General features: G+C 35.6%; 2 protein-coding genes across 2 annotated transcripts; both read left to right on the top strand.

Moving 5' to 3' along the window:
* Positions 1–3,818: 3,818 nt before the first annotated feature.
* LOC114367633 (serine/threonine-protein phosphatase 7 long form homolog) lies at positions 3,819–4,830 on the top strand (the record flags this gene model as incomplete). Its single annotated transcript, XM_028324816.1, has 2 exons — positions 3,819–4,702; positions 4,788–4,830. Coding segments are annotated over exons 1-2 (888 nt in total), but the record flags the coding sequence as incomplete, so codon positions are not given.
* Positions 4,831–5,228: 398 nt separating this feature from the next.
* On the top strand, positions 5,229–6,214 carry LOC114367634. Its single transcript, XM_028324818.1, has 2 exons — positions 5,229–5,362; positions 5,444–6,214. The coding sequence occupies exons 1-2, from the start codon at positions 5,297–5,299 to the stop codon at positions 6,125–6,127; spliced, it is 750 nt and encodes a 249-aa protein (XP_028180619.1). The 5' UTR covers positions 5,229–5,296; the 3' UTR covers positions 6,128–6,214.
* The last annotated feature ends 13,991 nt before the right edge of the window (positions 6,215–20,205 follow it).

Genomic DNA, 20,205 nt, shown 5'->3' with positions numbered 1-20,205 from the left:
AACTGTCCTGGCGACTCACATGCTAGCGTTGGACAATTTTAATATAATTACTAGTAAGTCGCCCGTTGCATATTCCGCTCCACTGTTTTTTTTAGTACTGAAATTATACAGATTAAAAAATAAAATATGCTAAAAAGTATAAAAATTGTAAGAAAAAGTATAAAAATATCATTTATTTTTTTTCAAACTACTTTTTTTGAATAAAAAGAGTTGGACCATTTTTATTGTTTAAAAAAAATGAACATCTTTATTTTTATTTTTCTTCACATAACATGTATGTCATGTGTATTTACTATGTTTTTCTCCTTCTCTTTTATAAATTCTCATTTTGCTTCTGTTTAAGCAATGTGTTAACCATATAAAGTAACTGGAGTCCTTTAATTGGACCAATAATTTATTTATTTAAAAAATGAATGATTTATAAATTTTGATAATTTTACTCTTTTCAATTATAATTTAATAAATGAATATTATATGCACAAATTATAGTTATTTAATCATAAAATTATCATGTATGATAAATTTATTAATTTTTATAATAATTATTTTATAAATTATACCAAAAAAATTTATGATTGATTCATAATACAAATTTTTTTACATAAATCAAACTTTTGAATTAACTTTTGTAATATTAGAAGGTCTTGTGATAATAAAAGTATCAGCAAACTATACTCTTTTACATATTTATGTCTAATTTTTAATTTTATATTATGACAAAAAATTTTAAATTGTTCCAAATAAATAATTTATCAAACCTATAGATCCACCAGTTTTATAATTACATTGCACTTAGTTCTGGAATTACATTGCAGCCCGTGTTATGCACGGATTTTTTACGAAAAAAAATCATAATCACAAAAGTATCATAAATGATAAATTTATTAATTTTATAATAATTATTTTATAAGTTATACCAAAATTTTTTATAAATAATTAATGATACAATTTTATTTAAAAAAATCAAACTTTTGAATTAACTTTCATATAAAATTTCATCCCATGGTGTTAAAAAAGTTATATGATTATATGTCTATTTTTTAATTTTATATTATGACAAATTTTTCTATTTTTAAAAATTTTTCCAAATAAATAATTTATCAAGTCTATAGACCCAAAAAAAGAATTATTATAATTATATTGTAGCTTGTTTATAATTACATTGTAGCATGTGTTTATGCACAGATTTTTTATAAAAAAAATTATGACAAAATTATCATATATGATAAATTTATTAATTTTTATAATAATTATTTTATAATTTTTTTTATGATTGATTAATGATAAAAAAATATAATATACAAAGGAGCTGATTGGTTATTTATTTATTAAAATTATATTGTTCCTTGAATTCTGTCGGTTGTAAGTTGTAACTATATACATACTATTGACACGCATGCGTCCGTGCAGTTAGTGTGTGAAAGCTTTAGTACACACTACATGGTCGATCAGCAGAAAAATATTTTTATCCAAATTCCAATTTTACCTCTTGCTCAAGTCACATGCCAACAAAATAGAATGTCTACTTTGGTCATTTTGACAGCCTATTCTTTTACTTCCTGCAAGCCTATTTTGCTTTCTGCACCCTCAATTTTATAATATTTCCACACTGAAACTCTTATTATAACTTTCTTTCTCCCAAACCTATTTTCTCCTTAATCTCTTCACGCCATATGTACCTACCTTGAGGCTTCCTTCACTGTGTTCCCTCGTCATCACATTTTTTTCTCTAAATTCTTATTACATTTTTTTCCGATTTGTGTATTCCGTAAGAGGTTTATATGTAAATAATCTGGAATAACAATTCATTAGCAATGTTATTGCCGATAGAGTTACCCAAAAAAGTTATTAATTTCTGAATCACTCATTTCAGAATATAGGTTGCTTATTTCTGAAATAGTTGCGCTGGAAGGTTGCTTATACTATTCTGGACTACTCTATCCGAAATAGTGTAAGTAACATTCTAGAACAACTATTTCAAAAATATGTTTTTAAAGTAATTATCTTCATGAATGATATTTCTGGAGTACATTTATTAATATTGCGGAATGGGTTTTCCGGGAAAGATGCTTTCCGAAGTATACTTATTTGTATTTAATTAATTTTACATGAAGTTGAATCAGGGGTTAGGGCGGTGCTTCACCATCAGTCTCAGACGTCGGAAAGGGCAAAAGGCAGTATCTTTTTTGTGTTGATTCGAGTATGTGAATAATTTTATCTAATGTTGGACGTTGCAGTAGCAGATGGGTTGTTGTTGGGATATGTCTTTTTGGGGGCACATTTCCCTGTTTGGGATTCTTTTACAAAGAATTTCTCAAACTAGGGCTGTTCTTGAGCTATTTCCCAGGGGGTGCTCTTTTGGCACGTACCCTGCATGGGAAGCGCCATTGCAATTGGCGAGTTCATGCATGGTTGACACTTGTCACCTGCTGGAGGAAAGCGCCAACACAGTTGGCGATTTGACCGGATGGCGCCAGTGGTATTGGCGCTTTGACTGGTCTGTCCGTCAATCAGCAGCTGCAGCAGCAGCAGCAAAGGTGCAGGCTAGGCAGCCTAGGTGCGCAGGGAAGCGTCATTCCCAGTGGCGCGTCTTGCTTGACCGGAAAGCGCTGTTGCCATTAGCGCTTCGTGGTTCTTCATCTTTATAAACTGCGTTTGGCCTGAAAGTGTAGCCTGCGTTTTTGAGTTTGCAGAGTGAACAAATATTGTGTGAAAAGAGTGCTTGATTGGTGCTGTTGTTGCTTGGTTGGTGCTGTTCTTGTTTGGTATTCATTCTTCCATTTTCGTAAAAAAATTGTAAGTTATATATTCTTTTATATGTTTATATTCTGATAATAAAATGGTTTTAGATAATGTAAGATAATAATAATGTTGTATAGTTTAGGTAGTGTAAGATAATAATAATTTTGTATATTTTAGGTAGTGTAAGATAATAATAATTTTGTATAGTTTAGGTAGGTAGTGTTAATAATTTTGTATAGTTTAGTTTCAATTCTTAATGTTATAGGATATGATTTAGTTTAAATTTTTTATATGATAAATTAGGAATAATTTTTTATATGGGAAATTAGGAATAATTTTATATGATAGATTAAGTTGAGTTGAAATTTTTTATATAGGTTTAGGTACCATAATTTAATAATTTTAGATTAGGAATAATTTTAGGTATCATAACGTATTAAGTTTAGATTAGCTTTAGTTTAAATTTTTTATATGGTAGATTACATTTAGTTTAAATATTTGATGATACATTAGAAATAATTTTATGTATTGTAAATTATTAATTAAAAAATAGGTTTGAATTAAATTTTTTATATTATGTTAATTTTAATTATAATTATTATTAGTTTCATATGTTATGTTTAAATTAGAATAATTTTAGATATTTTAAAATATTGATGTAGTATGTTAAATTATTTTACTCGTAATTATTTGAAGTCATTAATTTTGTATATAGTAGATTAAGAATAATTTTATGATAGATTAAGAATAATTTTATGTAGTGTAAATTAGTAATTTTAAATTAGGTTAGAATTAATTTTTTTATATTACGTTACTTTTAGTTATTATTTTCAGTTTTATATGTTATGTTTAAATTAGAATAGTTTTACGTATTTTAAATTATTGATTTTGTATGTTAAATTATTTTACGCGTAATTATTTGTAGTCATTAATTTATATATTTAAATTTATATTTGTTTGTAATTTAATTTATTTATAGAATATATATGAATTAGGTTATTTGTATAATATATTTTGTTATTGAAATTTAAAGAATATAATTTCTTATTTATTTTAATTAATTTGTATAAATTTGATTGTCAATTAATTGTATTATATTTTATTTTGTAGGCTCAATGGCTTCTTCGTCGTCATGCTCATCAAGTATACAAACTAGGTCTGGTCCAATTGATAGTGACGTGTTGTGGATGCAACCCAAGCATGTTTCAGAACATGTTTGGAATGGGGAACCAGACAGAAAATTACACATCAGGCGAGCAGTCCCGACGTATCAAGGTGAAGAACAAATACCGGAGGAAATTGTTCCTTTGCTTCGGCAATGTGGGTTTTATTGGATCATGAGGATGGGATACCTAAAGATAAATGCGGCCTTAATTAGTGCGTTCATTGAAAGATGGAGGCCCGAAACCCACACGTTTCACCTGAGATGCGGAGAGGCTACCATTACTCTCCAAGATGTGTCAGTTTTACTAGGTTTGCGTAGTGACGGGGCACCATTAATTGGTTCAACTAATCTTGTTTGGGCCGACTTGTGTGAAGAATTATTAGGAGTCAGACCACAGGAAGGGGAAATTGAAGGCAGTGTCGTCAAATTAAGTTGGTTGGCTCACCATTTTTCTGACATAAATATTGATGAGGGTAACATTGAGCAATTACAAAGGTTTACCCGTGCGTGGATCCTTCGATTCATAGGAGGTGTCCTCTTTGTTAACAAAAGTAGTAGCAGAGTTTCCTTAAGGTACCTACAATTTCTACGTGACTTTGAACAGTGCAGCACGTATGCGTGGGGACCTGCCGTGCTTGCGTATTTATATAGAGAGATGTGCAGCGCCACCGATTACAAAGTTAAATCAATCGGAGGTATGTGCATCTTAATCCAAATGTGGGCATGGGAACGATGCACGACCTTAGCTCCAAAGAGGACGCCTCCCGTTATAGAAAATAAACCACTCAGACACAGGTTTTTCGTTTAAAAAATTAGGTTTGAATGATAAAATATTTAATGATGGAACGTGTTGACAACGATGATTTCATTTTTATTGTAGGTGGTTGCGACGTGGAAATCAGCATATTGGCAATGATGATCTTAGACTTTTCCGTCGCAAATTGGATTTGATGAAACGACATGAGGTAAGAACATCGTAATGTAATGCTTAAATGGAATTTTAATATGTTATGTTTGATTGAAAATTGACAAGCGTATTGTTATATGCAGTTTGTCTGGGAGCCATACACAGCAACTGTGATGGCAGCGTTGCCTCCAATTTGTGTGGTTGGAGGTGTAGCTTGGTTTGCGGTGGTGCCACTGATTTGTTTCCATGTTGTTGAGTGGCACCAACCCGATAGAGTTTTACGACAATTTGGATTGCAACAACCCATTCCCGGGTGTCCTTCGCAACCGCAAAATCTCCATGGCATAACGCTCAAAGGCAAACAAGATGAGAATTGGTTCCACCTGTTGGCCCCAATCATTGGTCAATGGAACAATCGAGCAGAGTTTAGGGTCGACGTTTATCCTCGACAGGAGGGCCTACTGGGTTATAACTCGGACTACATGGTGTGGTATAGGCGTAAAACAAAGATGTTTGTCGACCCAAACAATGCAAACACAGCTGCATTGGTATTTATCTGTTTTTCAATGTTTAACTTCTAATTAATTTCTTAAGCATGAGCATTAATTTGTTGACGCTACTAATTGCAGGGTGAAGTTGTGGAGACTTTACAATATATGGTGTCACCACAAGGGAGGAACACGTGGACGGTTGATGATCTCGTGCCTTACGTGGATAAGTTAGCAATTATATCTGAAGAGCAAGAGAGAATCACTGAACCAGTGTCACATGGTCCAGCATCAGAGCGTGAATTCCCAGCCCAAGAGTTTCCCATTCTTCAGTCAAGTGTTGAAACTCGGGGCATAGGCAGACGAAGGGAGCCTGTTGAAGCGGAACAATATTCCCAACAAATGATGGAGCGTGGTCATGGAATGTATTACACGCCAGCAACATTTTCCGAATATCCTTCACAGAAGTATCAGTATCCTTTTGCAGGTCATCATACTGATACTTCTGAGACCTCACATTCGTTCGGTGGTGTTGCGGAAACACAGCCTCATTTTTCATGGCCCACTATGACTCCTTCACAGCAGCACGATGCCCCCATGGCAACACCTAACACCCCATTTGCTCCGCAATGGAATGTACCCGGAGCAATACCTGATATGGGCGAGTTATTAGGTGTTGATTTGCGTCAGGAGTTTTCTGCAGAGGCTGAGGAAGCAGAAGCGGGGAGACAACGCGGCGGCAGAAGAAATCCTGATCGTCAAGCGCGAAGATGGGATCGACCATGTGGCACATCTTCACGACATCACGGACACCATAATGACTGATTTTGATGTATCTGTGTAATTTTGTTGTTGTTTGTTAGACATTTGATTTTGACAATTAATCTATCGCATCTCATTTATTATGCCTTACTGATGCCTTACTAATGTATAGAGTTTATGTGGCACATCAAACTATAATAATTAACCAAGTTTACAACTAAAACTAAAGTAGACAAAGGAAAAATAAATTGGATTAGGGTTAGGGTTAGGGTTATGATAAGGGTTAGAGGTTAGTGGTTTATGGGTTTAGGGTTTGGATTAGGGGTTTATGGGTAAGGGTTAGAGGTTAGGGGTTTAAGGGTTTAGGGTTTGGATTAGGGGTTAGGGTAATTGTTAGAATTTAGGGGTTTAAGGGTTTAGGGTTTGGATTAGGGGTTTATGGGTAAAGGTTAGTGGTTTAAGGGTTTAGGGTTTTGATTAGGTGTTAGGGAAAGGGTTAGAATTTAGGGGTTTAAGGGTTTAGGGTTTGGATTAGGGGTTTATGGGTTTAGGGTTAGCAGTTAGGGGTTTAATTGTTTAGGGTTTGGATTAGGGGTTAGGGTAAGGGTTAGAATTTAGGGGTTTAAGGGTTTAGGGTTTGGATTAGGGGTTTATGGGTAAGGGTTAGATGTTAAGGGTTTAAGGGTTTAGGGTTTTGATTAGGGGTTAGGGTAAGGGTTAGAATTTAGGGGTTTAAGGGTTTAGGGTTAGGGTTAGGGTTGAGGGGTAGGTTTAAATGTGAGGGAATGGTTTAGTGGATTATATGGATTAGGGTTAGAGCTTATGGGTGTGGATTAGTGGGGGGTTATGATTTAGGGGTAGGGTTACGGTTGAAGGGTAGGTTTTATGGATTATATGGATTAGGGTTATATCTTAGGGAGTTAAGGGATAGGGTTTGGATTAGGGTTAGGGTTCATGGATTATATGGATTAGGGTTGTTTCCTAGTGCTTCGTGTTAGTGTTTAGGTGTTTGGGTTAGGGTTATAGCTTAGGGAGTTAATGGATATGGTTTGGATTAGGGTTAGGTTTTATGGATTACATGGATTAGGGTTGTTTCCCAGTGCTTCGGGTTAGGGTTTAGGTGTTTGGGTTAGTGTTAGAGATTAGGGGTTTTACTCTTTGGGGTTGGGATAGGGTTATAGCTTAGGTGTTTGGGGTTTAGTGTGTTGGGCTTAGGGTTTAGGTGGGTTGGGGTTGGAGCTTAGTGTGTTGGGCTTAGGGTTAGGTTTGAGGATTAGGGTTTAGTGTTAGGGTGTATGGATGTGTTTTTAAGTAACGAATTCATTGAAACCCACAAATAGCTAATGCACACAAACCAAAATAAGTAATGTTTTTAACTAACAAATGTATTCAACCCCACAAATTCAATACATTGAAGAGAACTTAAACAAATACAAGTCACTCGGCTAACATACATAAATCAATGATTTGAACAACTCCCACGCTCAGATTGCATTGGACAGCGACGCCTGTTATGCCCTTCGGCTCCACATCTACTGCATTTTATTCGGTGCTCAGACGGTTCGACCCAATCCATCTCATTCCTTATCCTTGTTGATTTTGGCCGACCTTTCGCACAAATTGTGGTTGGGTCAGGGATAAGTGTCCATGCATCATTAGAAGGAGGAATAGCCGCTTCATTCCCAAGAGGCCACCATTGTGCGGAGTAAGCTTTTAAGATGTGCTCATTTGTATAAACAACATCTATATATTGGTAGTAGTTCAGGCTCACGTAACCACAAGCTGCAATAATATGTGAACATGGATAGTGAAGCGCAGAATACCTTCCGCATTGACAATAATGACCGTTCAAGTTAACTGCCCACTTTTGTCCGCCACGCTGCGTAATAGGATTGAAGGTCTCCTCTACTTCAAACCTTGTGGAGTGGATGTCATACACGCGAACGATGTGCGAACAAGCTTGTTCTTGATTTTTTCTAAGTTCTTTAACAAGCTTTGAACAATATACTTGGCCTTCATTTAACTGTCTCTGGGCTTGGCGGCCACACTCAACAAAGTACTTTCGACACCTACTGTACGTTGATTTGACCAAGGTTGTTATGGGAATGTTGCGACAATCCTTCAAAACCTTATTGATACATTCTGAGAGGTTGGTTGTCATGTGGCCATATCGACGTCCTTCTTTATCATAAGCCATCGTCCATTTTTCCTTTGAAATGCGATCAATCCATGTTGCTATGGCTGGACTTAGTTCACGAAATTTTTCTAAATTTTGATCAAAAATGTGCTTGCAAGGAGTGTAGGCTGCATAAAATTAGTTATCAATAACAATTTTAAGTATATATGGAAGTTAAATAAACGTGACCATTAAATATGAAATCTTACCCAACTTCTTCAACATTTCTTTTTGTTTGGCGTTATTGAATTTTCGATTGAAGTTGCTTGCTATGTGTCGCACGCAATAGACATGATAACCGTGGGGAGGTTGCCAACCAAGTGCTTCATTAGCCACAGCGGACTTTATACTCGCGTGTCGATCAGAAATGAGACAAATACCATTTTTATCAGTGATGTGTTCACGCAAGTGTGCCAAAAACCATGACCACGCTGTCAACGTCTCACCTTCAACCACCACGAATGCTAGAGGAAGGACGCCACCATTTCCATCTTGTGATGTCGCCATTAAGAGGGTCCCACGATATTTGCCGTACAAATGTGTACCGTCAACTTGTATGATTGGCTTACAGTACTTGAAAGCTTATTTACATTGCCCAAAAGTCCAAAAAACTCTATGAAACTGACGGTGTTCGCGACTAACCGTATTCCCAATGATAAAATCGTCATGTAGTACTTGAAAATATGATCCAGGAGAATGATTTTGCATGTGTGTTAGCCACGACGAAAGTTTCGCATATGACTCATCCCAATCGCCATATTCAATTGCAATGGCTTTCTGTTTCGCCAACCAAGCTTTTTTGTACGACACCTTGTACGCAAATTCACTGTTAATCCTCTCTTGAATCAAAGAAATTTTTATTGATGGATCTTCTCTGATCATGCCTGTGAATAACATAACAAAATTTAAATGATAATTAACAAAAAATGAACATAATATGAACATAAAATACGTACCTACTACACAAGTGGCAATTAAATCTGAATCAAGTTTCTCGTGATCTTGTGTCATGGTCATATTCAGACATGTGTGTGGTCCACCCCATTGTGTGACTTTCCACGTATCTGTTTTTTTAGATATAATTGCCCTCATATAAAAAGGGCAAGGACACTCTGCATTTTTATTCACACAACAAACCACATACTTGTTCGTTTTGCTTTCAACAACTTTGAAGCTTTGATGCACCTTCATAACATATTGTTTCACTGCATTTTTGACTGCATCTTTACTATCAAATTCCATGCCAACATATAATTCTTGGCCAACATTAAAGGTCGACGGCATCTCCAAACCGCAAATGTCCTCCTCATCAGGATAACTCCAATTGATATTGTTATAATGTGAGGCATCATTCCAAAATGGATTTTCAATTCGTTGTGCACCTAACAGTTCAAAATAAAATAAAAAAAATCAAATAATACTTATTTAGCATTAAATACAATTGTCATCAAATAATAAATGTATTGTCTAATTTTTTCATACAACAAATTATACCTTCTGCTGGGTGAACAATTCTTACTGGTTGAGGAATGTTTGTGACTTCATCGTCTGTATCAGATATACCGTCAACACTGTCATCTTCGTCTAAAGACTCTTCAACGTATGAGTTAGACACAAGATAATCATCATCATCATCATCATCGTCTTCGTCAATATGTAAATTGCTCATATTTGTTGCCGGTTGTGTGTCATCATTAGATAAATAATTTCCACATGATGTAAGCGAATTGGCAGAATGAAACATTGAACCACCAGCCACATCCTTTTCTATGTACAATTCCAGAACTGACATTTGGTCTTGTTGTTTAAAACTTTCCAACATTGTTTCAATGTCTTCATCGTCACAAATTTGCAAGGCAATATATTTTCCTGACACTAAAAATCTACAGCTAATAGCAGAAATAATTTCATTATTTTGTAACTTTATCTTATCTCCAATTTTTTTCTTCAAAGCATTGAAACTAATTCCACGTTTAATCTGAATCGCTTTTTTACTGCCTTCAAATATTACACCATCATTATCTTCATACACCCTTCCATTGAAATACAACACTGTTATAACCGAATTCATCGTGTACCTACAAAAACAATATTTGAACACGTCAAATAAGTTACAAAATGGGTATCACAAAAAGTCATTGCTGAAACTTCAAAATAAAATGTAATTTTTTAAAAAAAAATTATTTCAAATCAATTTCACATTAAGACACTAAAAAAAATTAACAATTTAAATGTAGTAATTTTAAACTAATGAAGATGTAATTCAAATTATTAATTTTAAATAAATTTCACATCAACACACTTAAATAACACACGATTTTATAAAACTTTTAATCAAAACTAATAAAATGTAATCACAAAAGATCTCTTTATTGGAACTTCACATTCAATTTCTCTTTTAAAAAATTTTAATTAACTTCAAATTAATTTTATGGGACAAACTTATAAAAATGAACAATTTTAACATAGTCATTTTTAACAGAAAATTTATTAATTCATTACCGAAGTTAGTAGTATAAATAATTATTCTTAACCATTAATAACTTTAAAATGGAAAAAGGTAATTACAAAATTACTACAAATATAATAAAATTTTTGTAGTACAACAAAAAACAAAGCATCAAATAACACTTTCGAGTTCAACATTTCTAAATTTTTAACACACCAACAAACCAACCTAATCTAATTAAAAAATACTACAACTTCATATTAAACAAAAAATTTCATACTCAAAATACTTACTTCAAATAAATATTATCTATAATTTTTTTTATTCAAACTTCAAACGTTCATCAACACCAACCTAATTTAATTAAAAAAATTATACAAATTTCATATTCAAAATATTTTCTTCAAATACACATCGTTACACAATTTTTTTGTTTATTTTTGGCATTTAAATATACACTAACAAGCCTTTTAAACATAAAAGCTAAACCCTTAAACCACTAACCTTAAAATAAAATGCTTCATACCACAAAAATTTCCAAACCCATCAAAATGTCAAAGCTACCAAAACGAAAATAAAATGTTCAAAGGGAAAGCGCTAAAGAAAAAACATGAAAACTAATATAATTTTTTTAAAAAAAATTGCTTCATAGCACAGAAATTTCCAAAGCCACCAAAATGCTAAAGGTGCCAAATCAAAAGCAAAATGTTCAAACGGAAACCGCTGAAGAAAAAACATAAAAGCTAATATAATTTAAAAAAATAAAATGCTTCATACCACTGAAATTTCCAAAGTCACTAAAATGCCAAAGGTATACCAAAACGAAAGTAAAATATTGAAACGGGAAGCGCAGAACGAAGCTATACGAAAACGAAAGTAAAATAATGAAACCGAAAGCGTAGAACACATGTACAACACCATTGGTATTTAAACAGCTTTAACGCCATCACCATTGGCGTTTTCAGGCAAAACGCTGGTGCCAATGGCGCTTCCCTACTGCAGTCAGTCTGCACTGCAGCACTGCAAGCCTAGGGCTAGCCTTCAGCCTTCACCAAGTCGCCAACACTGCTGGCGTTTTCATGCAAAAGTGGAAGCGCTGCTGGGCATGGCGTTTCCATGGCCACGTGCCAAACTCCTGCTGAAGGCGCCATCAACAATGGCGCTTCCCATGCAGGGTACGTGCCAAAAGAGCACCCCCTGGGAAATAGCTCAAGAACAGCCCTAGTTTGGGAAATTCTTTGTAAAAGAATCCCAAACAGGGAAATGTGTCTGTCTTTTTTTGGGTTGTGTATATGATTAAATTTAGAATATGTCCTTGCGAGTTGGTTTTGAAATAGTGGTATAATAATGCTCGTCTTTTGTTGGTAAAGGAGGGGTGTGTGTGTAGCAGGATATTGTTATGCACTGATCAGCTTGGTACATATAATGTCCCAATTATGTCATCATAATATATGGAATGAAAGCAGGAAAACTTTATTGAGAATATCAACATAAGAGTGAGTTAAATAATCATCGATACTTAAATGAGAAGAAAGTGGTTGCTTCACTTGCTTGGGTTACCATACTTGCTTCATTTGTGATGAGGTCATACTTAATTGCATAAATATCAACATGGACTACAGTAGCATGAGCATCCTTCAATTCAATTCTTAGTTTCTGATTTGAATGAAGCAGCGCTTCATTAAACAACCTTGCCGCTGAGTTATAACTAGAAAATATCCCAATGAATCTAGATCCTCTTCTGAGCCAGTGCAAGTATTTTTGGAAGGCAGCCCAATGGTCCAATATTGTGAACCCAGAACTTCCCTGGCACCTTCATTATGTTTCCCCTGTCCCAAAATAAAAGTCCTCCTAGGTTTTTTATACACATCAAGCAAAAATAATTAATAGATGAAAGAGAACAATAAGTTTACAAAATTAACCTTTATCATCATCAACTATTTTTTAGATTTTGTAGTTCATCATTAATATATAAGAGATATAAGTGGAAAAAAATAACCAATCTTATAAGATGATGAAGAATGCCATGTTGTGGAATGGAGCTTCCATAATTGCTTCTCTCTCTATGACGATTCAGCAGCAGCATAATTAGAAAAGGAAGACGAGGGGGGTGACGGGTGCTTTTTAGTCTTTAAGAGGCTGAGGAATATTTTTGTCCATGTGACGTTTTGGGAGTGCATGAAGTGAAAAGGAAAATGCAAAAAGTAATTTCCTAACATGATCCTGGTTGGGCTATTTCTTATGAACCCACCATTATGAACCCACCAGGGACTATGTTCCTTTACTCACAAGGACATATTCCCTAAGGCTTTTTCTTCTTACATCCAACATTTGTTCTTGTACAGCCAACATTTAGGGTGAAAAATCAAAAACACCCTTATGTATAACCTATACGGATTGTCAATCCGTAAGGCCTTTATGGATTCACAATCCGTACGGCCATGGACCTCCACGACAAGGTTGGTGGCGACAAAGGACGCTCGCGACGTGACGGGAGGGACCTCATGATGGAGGTTTGACGAGACCCGAGGGAGGGCGATGTTTGGCGCGAGCAAAGGGAGGGCGATGGTCATGAATGAGGTGGTAGTGCTGCAATGTGTCAGAGGTTAGAGCGAAGAGCGATGGTGGTGGCGGTGTTACGGTGTGGCGAAGGTGGGGAAGGTAATGGCCTTACAGATTCTTCGTTATGGATTGTGAATCCATATGAAAGACTCACCATTACGGATTCGCAATCCGTACGTGAATTTGTATGTTTTTAAAAAGGCATAATTTTGGAAAAACAAAAAATTATTGGGTGCACCTGAAAAATATTGGGTGCACAAAGTAATTCTCGTGTTCTAATAATATCTATTTGGCCTATAAAAAATTTTAAAAAATAATCTTCTCGAGTAAAATATTCTAGATGACATAGCAAATCTCCTCAATTCTTGTTCATGCACCTATTATTGGATGCAAGAAAACTATTTCCAATATTTAGTATCTTTTCTGTTTGCTATTTTTATTTTTCTTCTTTATTTTCTTGCTTTACCGTGTTACTATAAAAGTGTTGGTTTGAGTTATTTAACTTCATGGTTTCATGCATCTATTGACAATTAAATTTAAAAAGTGTGTTCACAATATGTTTCAAATTACAATTGCATTTCATTGAAAGTAATTTTATTCAAATTGGATAAAACATTTTTTTTTGTACAAAGGAGAGAGATGAGAGAGAGAATGATGGGAAGGGAACACCATGAGTGATGGTGAGGGCTGGACTATAGTATATCATAGGAGAAATAGGTATAACGAATCAGATATTTCAAAAGACAAGACAATGAACGACAAGTTTCAATCTTTTTTCTTCACCATTTTCCCTGAGAATTTTGATACGAAAGCTTTATGGAAAATATTCAAGCGATGGGGGAAGGTGGGTGATGTGTTTATTGCGGCAAAGAGAGACAAATGGGGGGGGGGGAAGGGGGAATTTGGCTTTGTGACAATTGATGGTATTATTGATGTTGGTACAATGGAGAAACTTTTGAATACTATATGGATAGGTATGTTTAAATTGAGGGTCAATGCACGACAAGTTGATAGGTTTGTGAAGGGAATGGTACATAAGATCACATCAGCGAATCGTAAGGGAGAAAGAGGAGTGAAGAGGCATGGAAAAAGGAATGGGAGAATATATGTGGATGTTGTAAGGAGGGATAAGAAAAGATTGATATAGAGGCAAAAGACGAAAAATAGTAGCAGATGATCAAAATGCAAAGGGGTGGAAGGGGTCAATGTATGATGTGGGTAATGAGGATATGTTATGGTTGGACAAATGTTGTGGGGAGAGTAATATGTTTAAAAGAGTTAAGGTTAATGGGATTTTGTTCAATATGACACTTTTACGCCAATTTAAGATGGTTACTTGCAAAGTATCCCACATTTCTTTTGCATTTTTACAATTTGAGACTCTAAAAAATTCATCCATGCCTAATGCAGAAGTAATTATATTTTTGGCCTTTAAATTGTATTGAACCTTTCTTCTTTCATCATCATTCCATTCTTCTCTTGGTTTTTCTATAATTACATTTCCCACTACCTTTGTAGGAATAAAAGGACCAACTTCAATGGCATCCCATATATTTAAATCTATGGCTTCAATAAGAATCTGCATTCGGGTTTTCCAATAATGATAACCCTCGCCATTGAACATAAAAGGCCTATTAATAGAATTTCCCTCAAGAAATGGAAAGTTGGATGAGGCCATATCTATTCTTGAAGTTTTTAAACTTTATACAAGAATCCCGCTCTGATACCACTTGTTGGACCTTGTGGCCTCAGATATCTTAAGAAGGGGGGGTTGAATTAAGATAACAAGAACTATTCCCCAATTTAAATCTTGCTCTCTCTCTTTAGATTAACAATGCATCCTTAACATGAATTACTCAAAAGATAATTCAGAATAAACTTCTTTAAAGGCAAAAGATAAATAGCAATAAATAAAAGAAGTTTAAGGGAAGAGAGAAATGCAAACTTGATTTATACTGGTTCGGTCACTTCCTGTGCCTACGTCCAGTACTCAAGCAACCCACTTGAGATTTTCCACTCTCTTTGTAAAATCCTTTTACAAAGTCTGAATCACACAGGGACAACCCTTCCCTTGTGTTCAGGAATCCTTTACAACAAGAGACCCTCGGTCTCTTAACCCCTTTTCAGAAGTAAAAGAAAAGAAGAAGAAATCTCTCTTGAAAGAGACAGATTGTACAATGAAGATCAATCACAATTCCTTATTTGAATATGCAAGTGTTTGACCAAGGAATCTTTGAGAGGATAAGACATTTTGGGCAATCAAAAACTCTCTCTTATTATTCGTGTTTCCAAGTCACATATAAATAGACCTTTGATGGCCATTCATAAACCATTTGAATAGATGTGACTCTTGAAAGTTATTTTCTGAAAATCTCCTCTGGTAATCGATTACAATAGTTGTGTAATCGATTACAGGCTTTAATATTTGAATTAAAACGTTTATTAACTGCTGGTAATCGATTACCAATATGGTGTAATCGATTACACAGTCTAAAATTTGAATTCAAATATTTAGTAGCTGTTGTAAAGCATTTTTGACCACTGGTAATCGATTACATCCTCTGGTAATCGATTACCAGAGAGTAAATCTCTTGAAAAACACTTTTTAACATGCATTACTTGGCCAAACCTTTTGCTATATCAATTAGGAATTTCCTTCCTAATGTACTAGTAATCATCTTGATGTTGTGGCTTGTATTCTTGAATCATTTGCATCATTTGCTTTTCTTCATCATGATCATCATCAAAACACCAAAGGCATTTGCATCTACAACAATTATTGGAATCTTCATCGAAGGAATAAGGGTGGCTAGAGTACACATGGTCGGAGTAAAAGGAGTTCATTGGCAAAGAAGATTTGGCATTTGAATTTCAAAATCGTAACTGCCAAAGAGAGGAAAATCATAACATTAAAAGTGAGTCAGATATTGATTTGATTCGGGTTCTAAGGTAGGAGGAGTTTTTTTAGGTATCTATTATGAATGTAAGGAATGAGAAGCATGGAAAGGAAGGAAATGTATACCAGTTTAAGGTTTTAGAGGAGAGTATTGTTATTCTACATGTGGCAAAAGGTGAAAATATTATATAGACGACATTGCTTATTACATCTTGTCAGAGTCAAAGTGAAACTGGAAGTAACACATGGACATCAACAGTCCTCAATTTTTGTAAATTAGCACAATTATGGGTTGGCAGCAGACAAAGAAACAATGTGACTCGATCCATCTTTTGCCCTAATTTTTGCAAGCTGGTTACTTCCATACTTGACCTTGACTTGATGACCCTTTTCTTAAAAGCATGTGCTTGGTTCAACCCCATAATCCGAGGAAAAGAAATTTTGATTGGCAATACTTCAGCAACCTACCATAGAGATGAATGACTGAGGTATGCTCATGATATTCATGGAAAATGTGATCATGAGATCGAGATGCCCGAAGAAACATCATTTTCCTAGTTAACCATGCATTAGGTACCACATTCAAATGATTTTCATTTTTTTTGACAAATAGGTGTATAATCGCAGCACGGTTGGTTTATAACCTTTTTTCATGGTACCCAACCATGTAACCAAGAATGTGGTGTGACTTTCTTTTGTTCTTTTTTTTTTTGTTTTTTGCTTTTGTTTTGCAAAGGAAAATGCAAGAATCATGCATGAGTGAACATGAAAATAAAAGGTATGTAGTTTGTAGAACAAAAAGCATGTTGAATGCAGATGCATGATGATGCAATGACTCATGCAAAATGTGATGATTGAATATGATAAATGAAAAATGTAGGAACGATATGTTCATTATGATGCCATGAAGAGAGGCATGATGCAATTAAGGAGTATGCTAGAGTGCATTTTCTATGTGCCCCTAATTAAGGAATCTAATGGAAAAGATCCAAAAGTCCCCTTCTAGTGACAATTCCCAAGTGTTGTTTCACGTAACCTTACTGACATATTCCAAGAGGAAAACTCTAGATGAGGTTTCATTGTCATCAAGCAAGTAGGAGACTTAGCATGGTCACAGATTCACCTCCACTTCCTATGTTCCCACAGACCTGGGTATAGGGCCTATTTTCAACTCACCGTGTGTGCAAATAGTGTTGGTGTTTGTGTGCATCAAATGAATAAATATCTATCTTATGCATACATTTAAAAACACACTAAAAGCATCAAAGAGTTACATACAAGAACATAAGAGAAATAAAGGGAAACCAACAAAAGGGGAAGTCATGATATTGCACAAGATAAGAAGGCCTAACTCTCTAAAAACAGTCCCCAGTGGAGTTGTCAACTATCGCAACCCGCCCTTCAGCGGGGGGCGCGAAAAGGCCTCTCGTGTTGGACCTTGAACGATCTCTTGATTTTTCGGGTTAGAAACGTTAAGGCGTTGGACCTTGAACAATCTCTTTTGGGTGAGAAACATTAAGGCGCTGGACCTTTAACGATCTCTTATGGGTGAGAAACATTAAGGCGTTGGATCTTGAACGATCTCTTTTGGGTGAGAAATGTTATGGCGTTGGACCTTTAATGATCTCTTGGGATTTTGGAAGGAGAGAATGTTAAGGCGTTGGACCTTTAATGATCTCTTGGGATCAACAAAAGCGGGGCTTTCGCTCCTACGTATCCTCAATTGTGATGAAGAAATCAGACCTACGTAGTTCTTTGCGACCGTTTAAGGCGTTAGACCTTACAACGGTTTCAAATGACCTTTCCACGAATAAAGCTTGGTTTGTGAGTTGATTTTAGCCTTAGTTTCACTTGGTTATTTCTCAACTCATTTAAGGGAACTTCCAAAGAAAAAAGTCTGATTTGGAATTTATTTTATTATTTTTTATTACTTGTTGATTTAACCGAGGTTATGGCATGAACAATTGGTTGAATTTTATTTTAACAGTGATTAAATGAGATTACAACACAAGTGATCGGTTGAAATTCATTTTATCATTTATTAGGCGAGATAACGGCTTAAACGATCGGTTGAAGCTCGTTAAAAATGGAAGAAAAGGATATCAATATGAAAAGGAAAGCAGACAAAGCAACAATGGACCACTAAGGGTGCATAGAATGAATTGAAAGTTTTGAAATTGAAAACTAACCGGTTGAAGCTCGACGAACAATGAAGAACGGCGAAGAACGTTCACGGAATTGATCACGAAAACGTCTCGGAAGCGTCTCGGCTTGGATTTTTTCCTTCTTTCTTCTTCTACTCACTAATTGTAAGTGATTCCTGCACTCCAAGGGTGCTAGGATCCTTCCCTCAGCCTCCCATGCCCCTTTTATAGCCAAAATAAGGAGAAGCTTGTCGCCCAACTCGCCCGGGCGACTTGGTTGCTTCCTGATGAAAATTCCTGAGCGCACCCCACAAATGGATTAGTTCACCCCCATTTTCGTATCCCTTGAATTGATCACGGAAACATTACAAAAGTGTTATAGAAGCACCTCAGCCTTGATTTTCTTCTTCATTCTCCCTCTTTTCACTAATTTTAAGTGAAATATGCTTGCCCAAGGTTACAGAAGCCCCCAAATTCCATTTTATCGCAAAATGGGGGAGGTGGTTGTCGCCCTCGCCCAAGCGAGCTGGGTTGCTTCCACCTAAAGCGAAAAATGCCTAGAATCTTCTAGATGGGCCCAGAAGCGCCCATTGCTAGTTACACCCCCAGCTTGATAAGTTCACCCCCCATTTTTGTGTTTTTGGCTGATTTCTTTCCGAAACGTCACATAACTTTATGGATTACGTGGTGATGCGTGTTAAGCATCTCAAATTGATCAACCAAGGTCTGCATGCCGACAAAAATTGTCCCCAGACGAAATTAGGGTATAACAAAGCCTAAAAAGTCCTTTGGATTCAAATTGTGTGTTTGTAATCATATGTCATGAGATGAAATTCAAAATTTGGGACTTGTGTTGGTTGTTGAATGATAAATAGATTAAACACCTGTGCTTGAGTGAAACAGTGACCGTGGGGATTTGGCTTGATGAACCTTCCTTAATATTTGTCTTGCTTACTAGCTTATTTCACTTGTGTTGCTTAAAAAGCATGTTCCTATCTTTGAAATTCTGCATATCTCTATGAGAAGTTGTTGGTGTAAAGCATTGCTTGCAACTTGTGTTCATGTGATTGAATTCTTGTGAACAAACACAATTTTGAATAACCATTGTGAGCTTATCACTAGAGGACAAGTGAACTGTTCTTTCTTTGCTTGAGGACAAGCAAAACTATAAATTTGGGGGAGTTGTTAGTCATCATTTACGACTAGCTTTTGTATTGAAAAGCTTTATTAAAAGTATGTCTTTTTCCCAATTTATGGTTCTTTATGTAGGTTTGTACATATTTTTAGGTTTAGCTTAATTTTTATGTAGTAGATATTCCCTTCAATGTGAATTAATGAGTTTTCAACTTCAGTTTCAGGTGAAAAGATGAAGAAATAGAAGGTTGTTGTAGCTGGTGTCTCACTAAGCAAGGCATACGCGCTTAGCGAGCAACATCCACTAAGCGAGGAATCAGCTCGCTTAGCTGGTTAGGAGAATCTAGAAGAGAATCTACCATGTACGCACGCGCTCAGCGCGCCATCAGCTCGCCCAGCGAGTGATTTGTCTCTTCTGGCGTCCAACGTGCCTGACTCACTAAGCCAAAAATTGCTAACTTGTGCTTAGCGCGAAAATGGCGCTAAGCGAGCCTTAGAGGACAAAAAGCCCTTAAAAGCTGAAGTTGGCGAGAAAAGAAGGGGTCTTTAGCCTCAGAGAGCAATTGTGCATTACATGAAATAAGCAACAGGGCAAGAAAACACCAAAAACCCCAACTTTCAAGAGGATTTTAGGTTTTAGAGTAATTTTTAGATTCCTTGAGGTGGAGGAGACATCCCTACCACTGTGTAATATGTATTTTGCTTCCAAAAACCCCTATTGTAGCTTAAAGGCGGTAACTTGCCATGGAAGGCTAAAGCTTTTGTTGGGAAATTCTACTG

This window comes from Glycine soja, chromosome 9 (assembly GCF_004193775.1).
Source record: "Glycine soja cultivar W05 chromosome 9, ASM419377v2, whole genome shotgun sequence".
NCBI lineage: Eukaryota > Viridiplantae > Streptophyta > Magnoliopsida > Fabales > Fabaceae > Glycine > Glycine soja.
The sequence above is the reverse complement of the archived record's forward strand: the minus strand, read 5'-3'. Positions and strand labels throughout refer to the sequence as shown.

Excerpts from the sequence above, each read along its gene's own strand:
- LOC114367634 (XM_028324818.1), top strand. The coding sequence starts at position 5,297 with ATGGTGTGGTATAGGCGTAAAACAAAGATGTTTGTCGACCCAAACAAT. Across the intron at positions 5,363-5,443 it reads ATGCAAACACAGCTGCATTG|GGTGAAGTTGTGGAGACTTT; the intron begins GTATTTATCTGT and ends TACTAATTGCAG.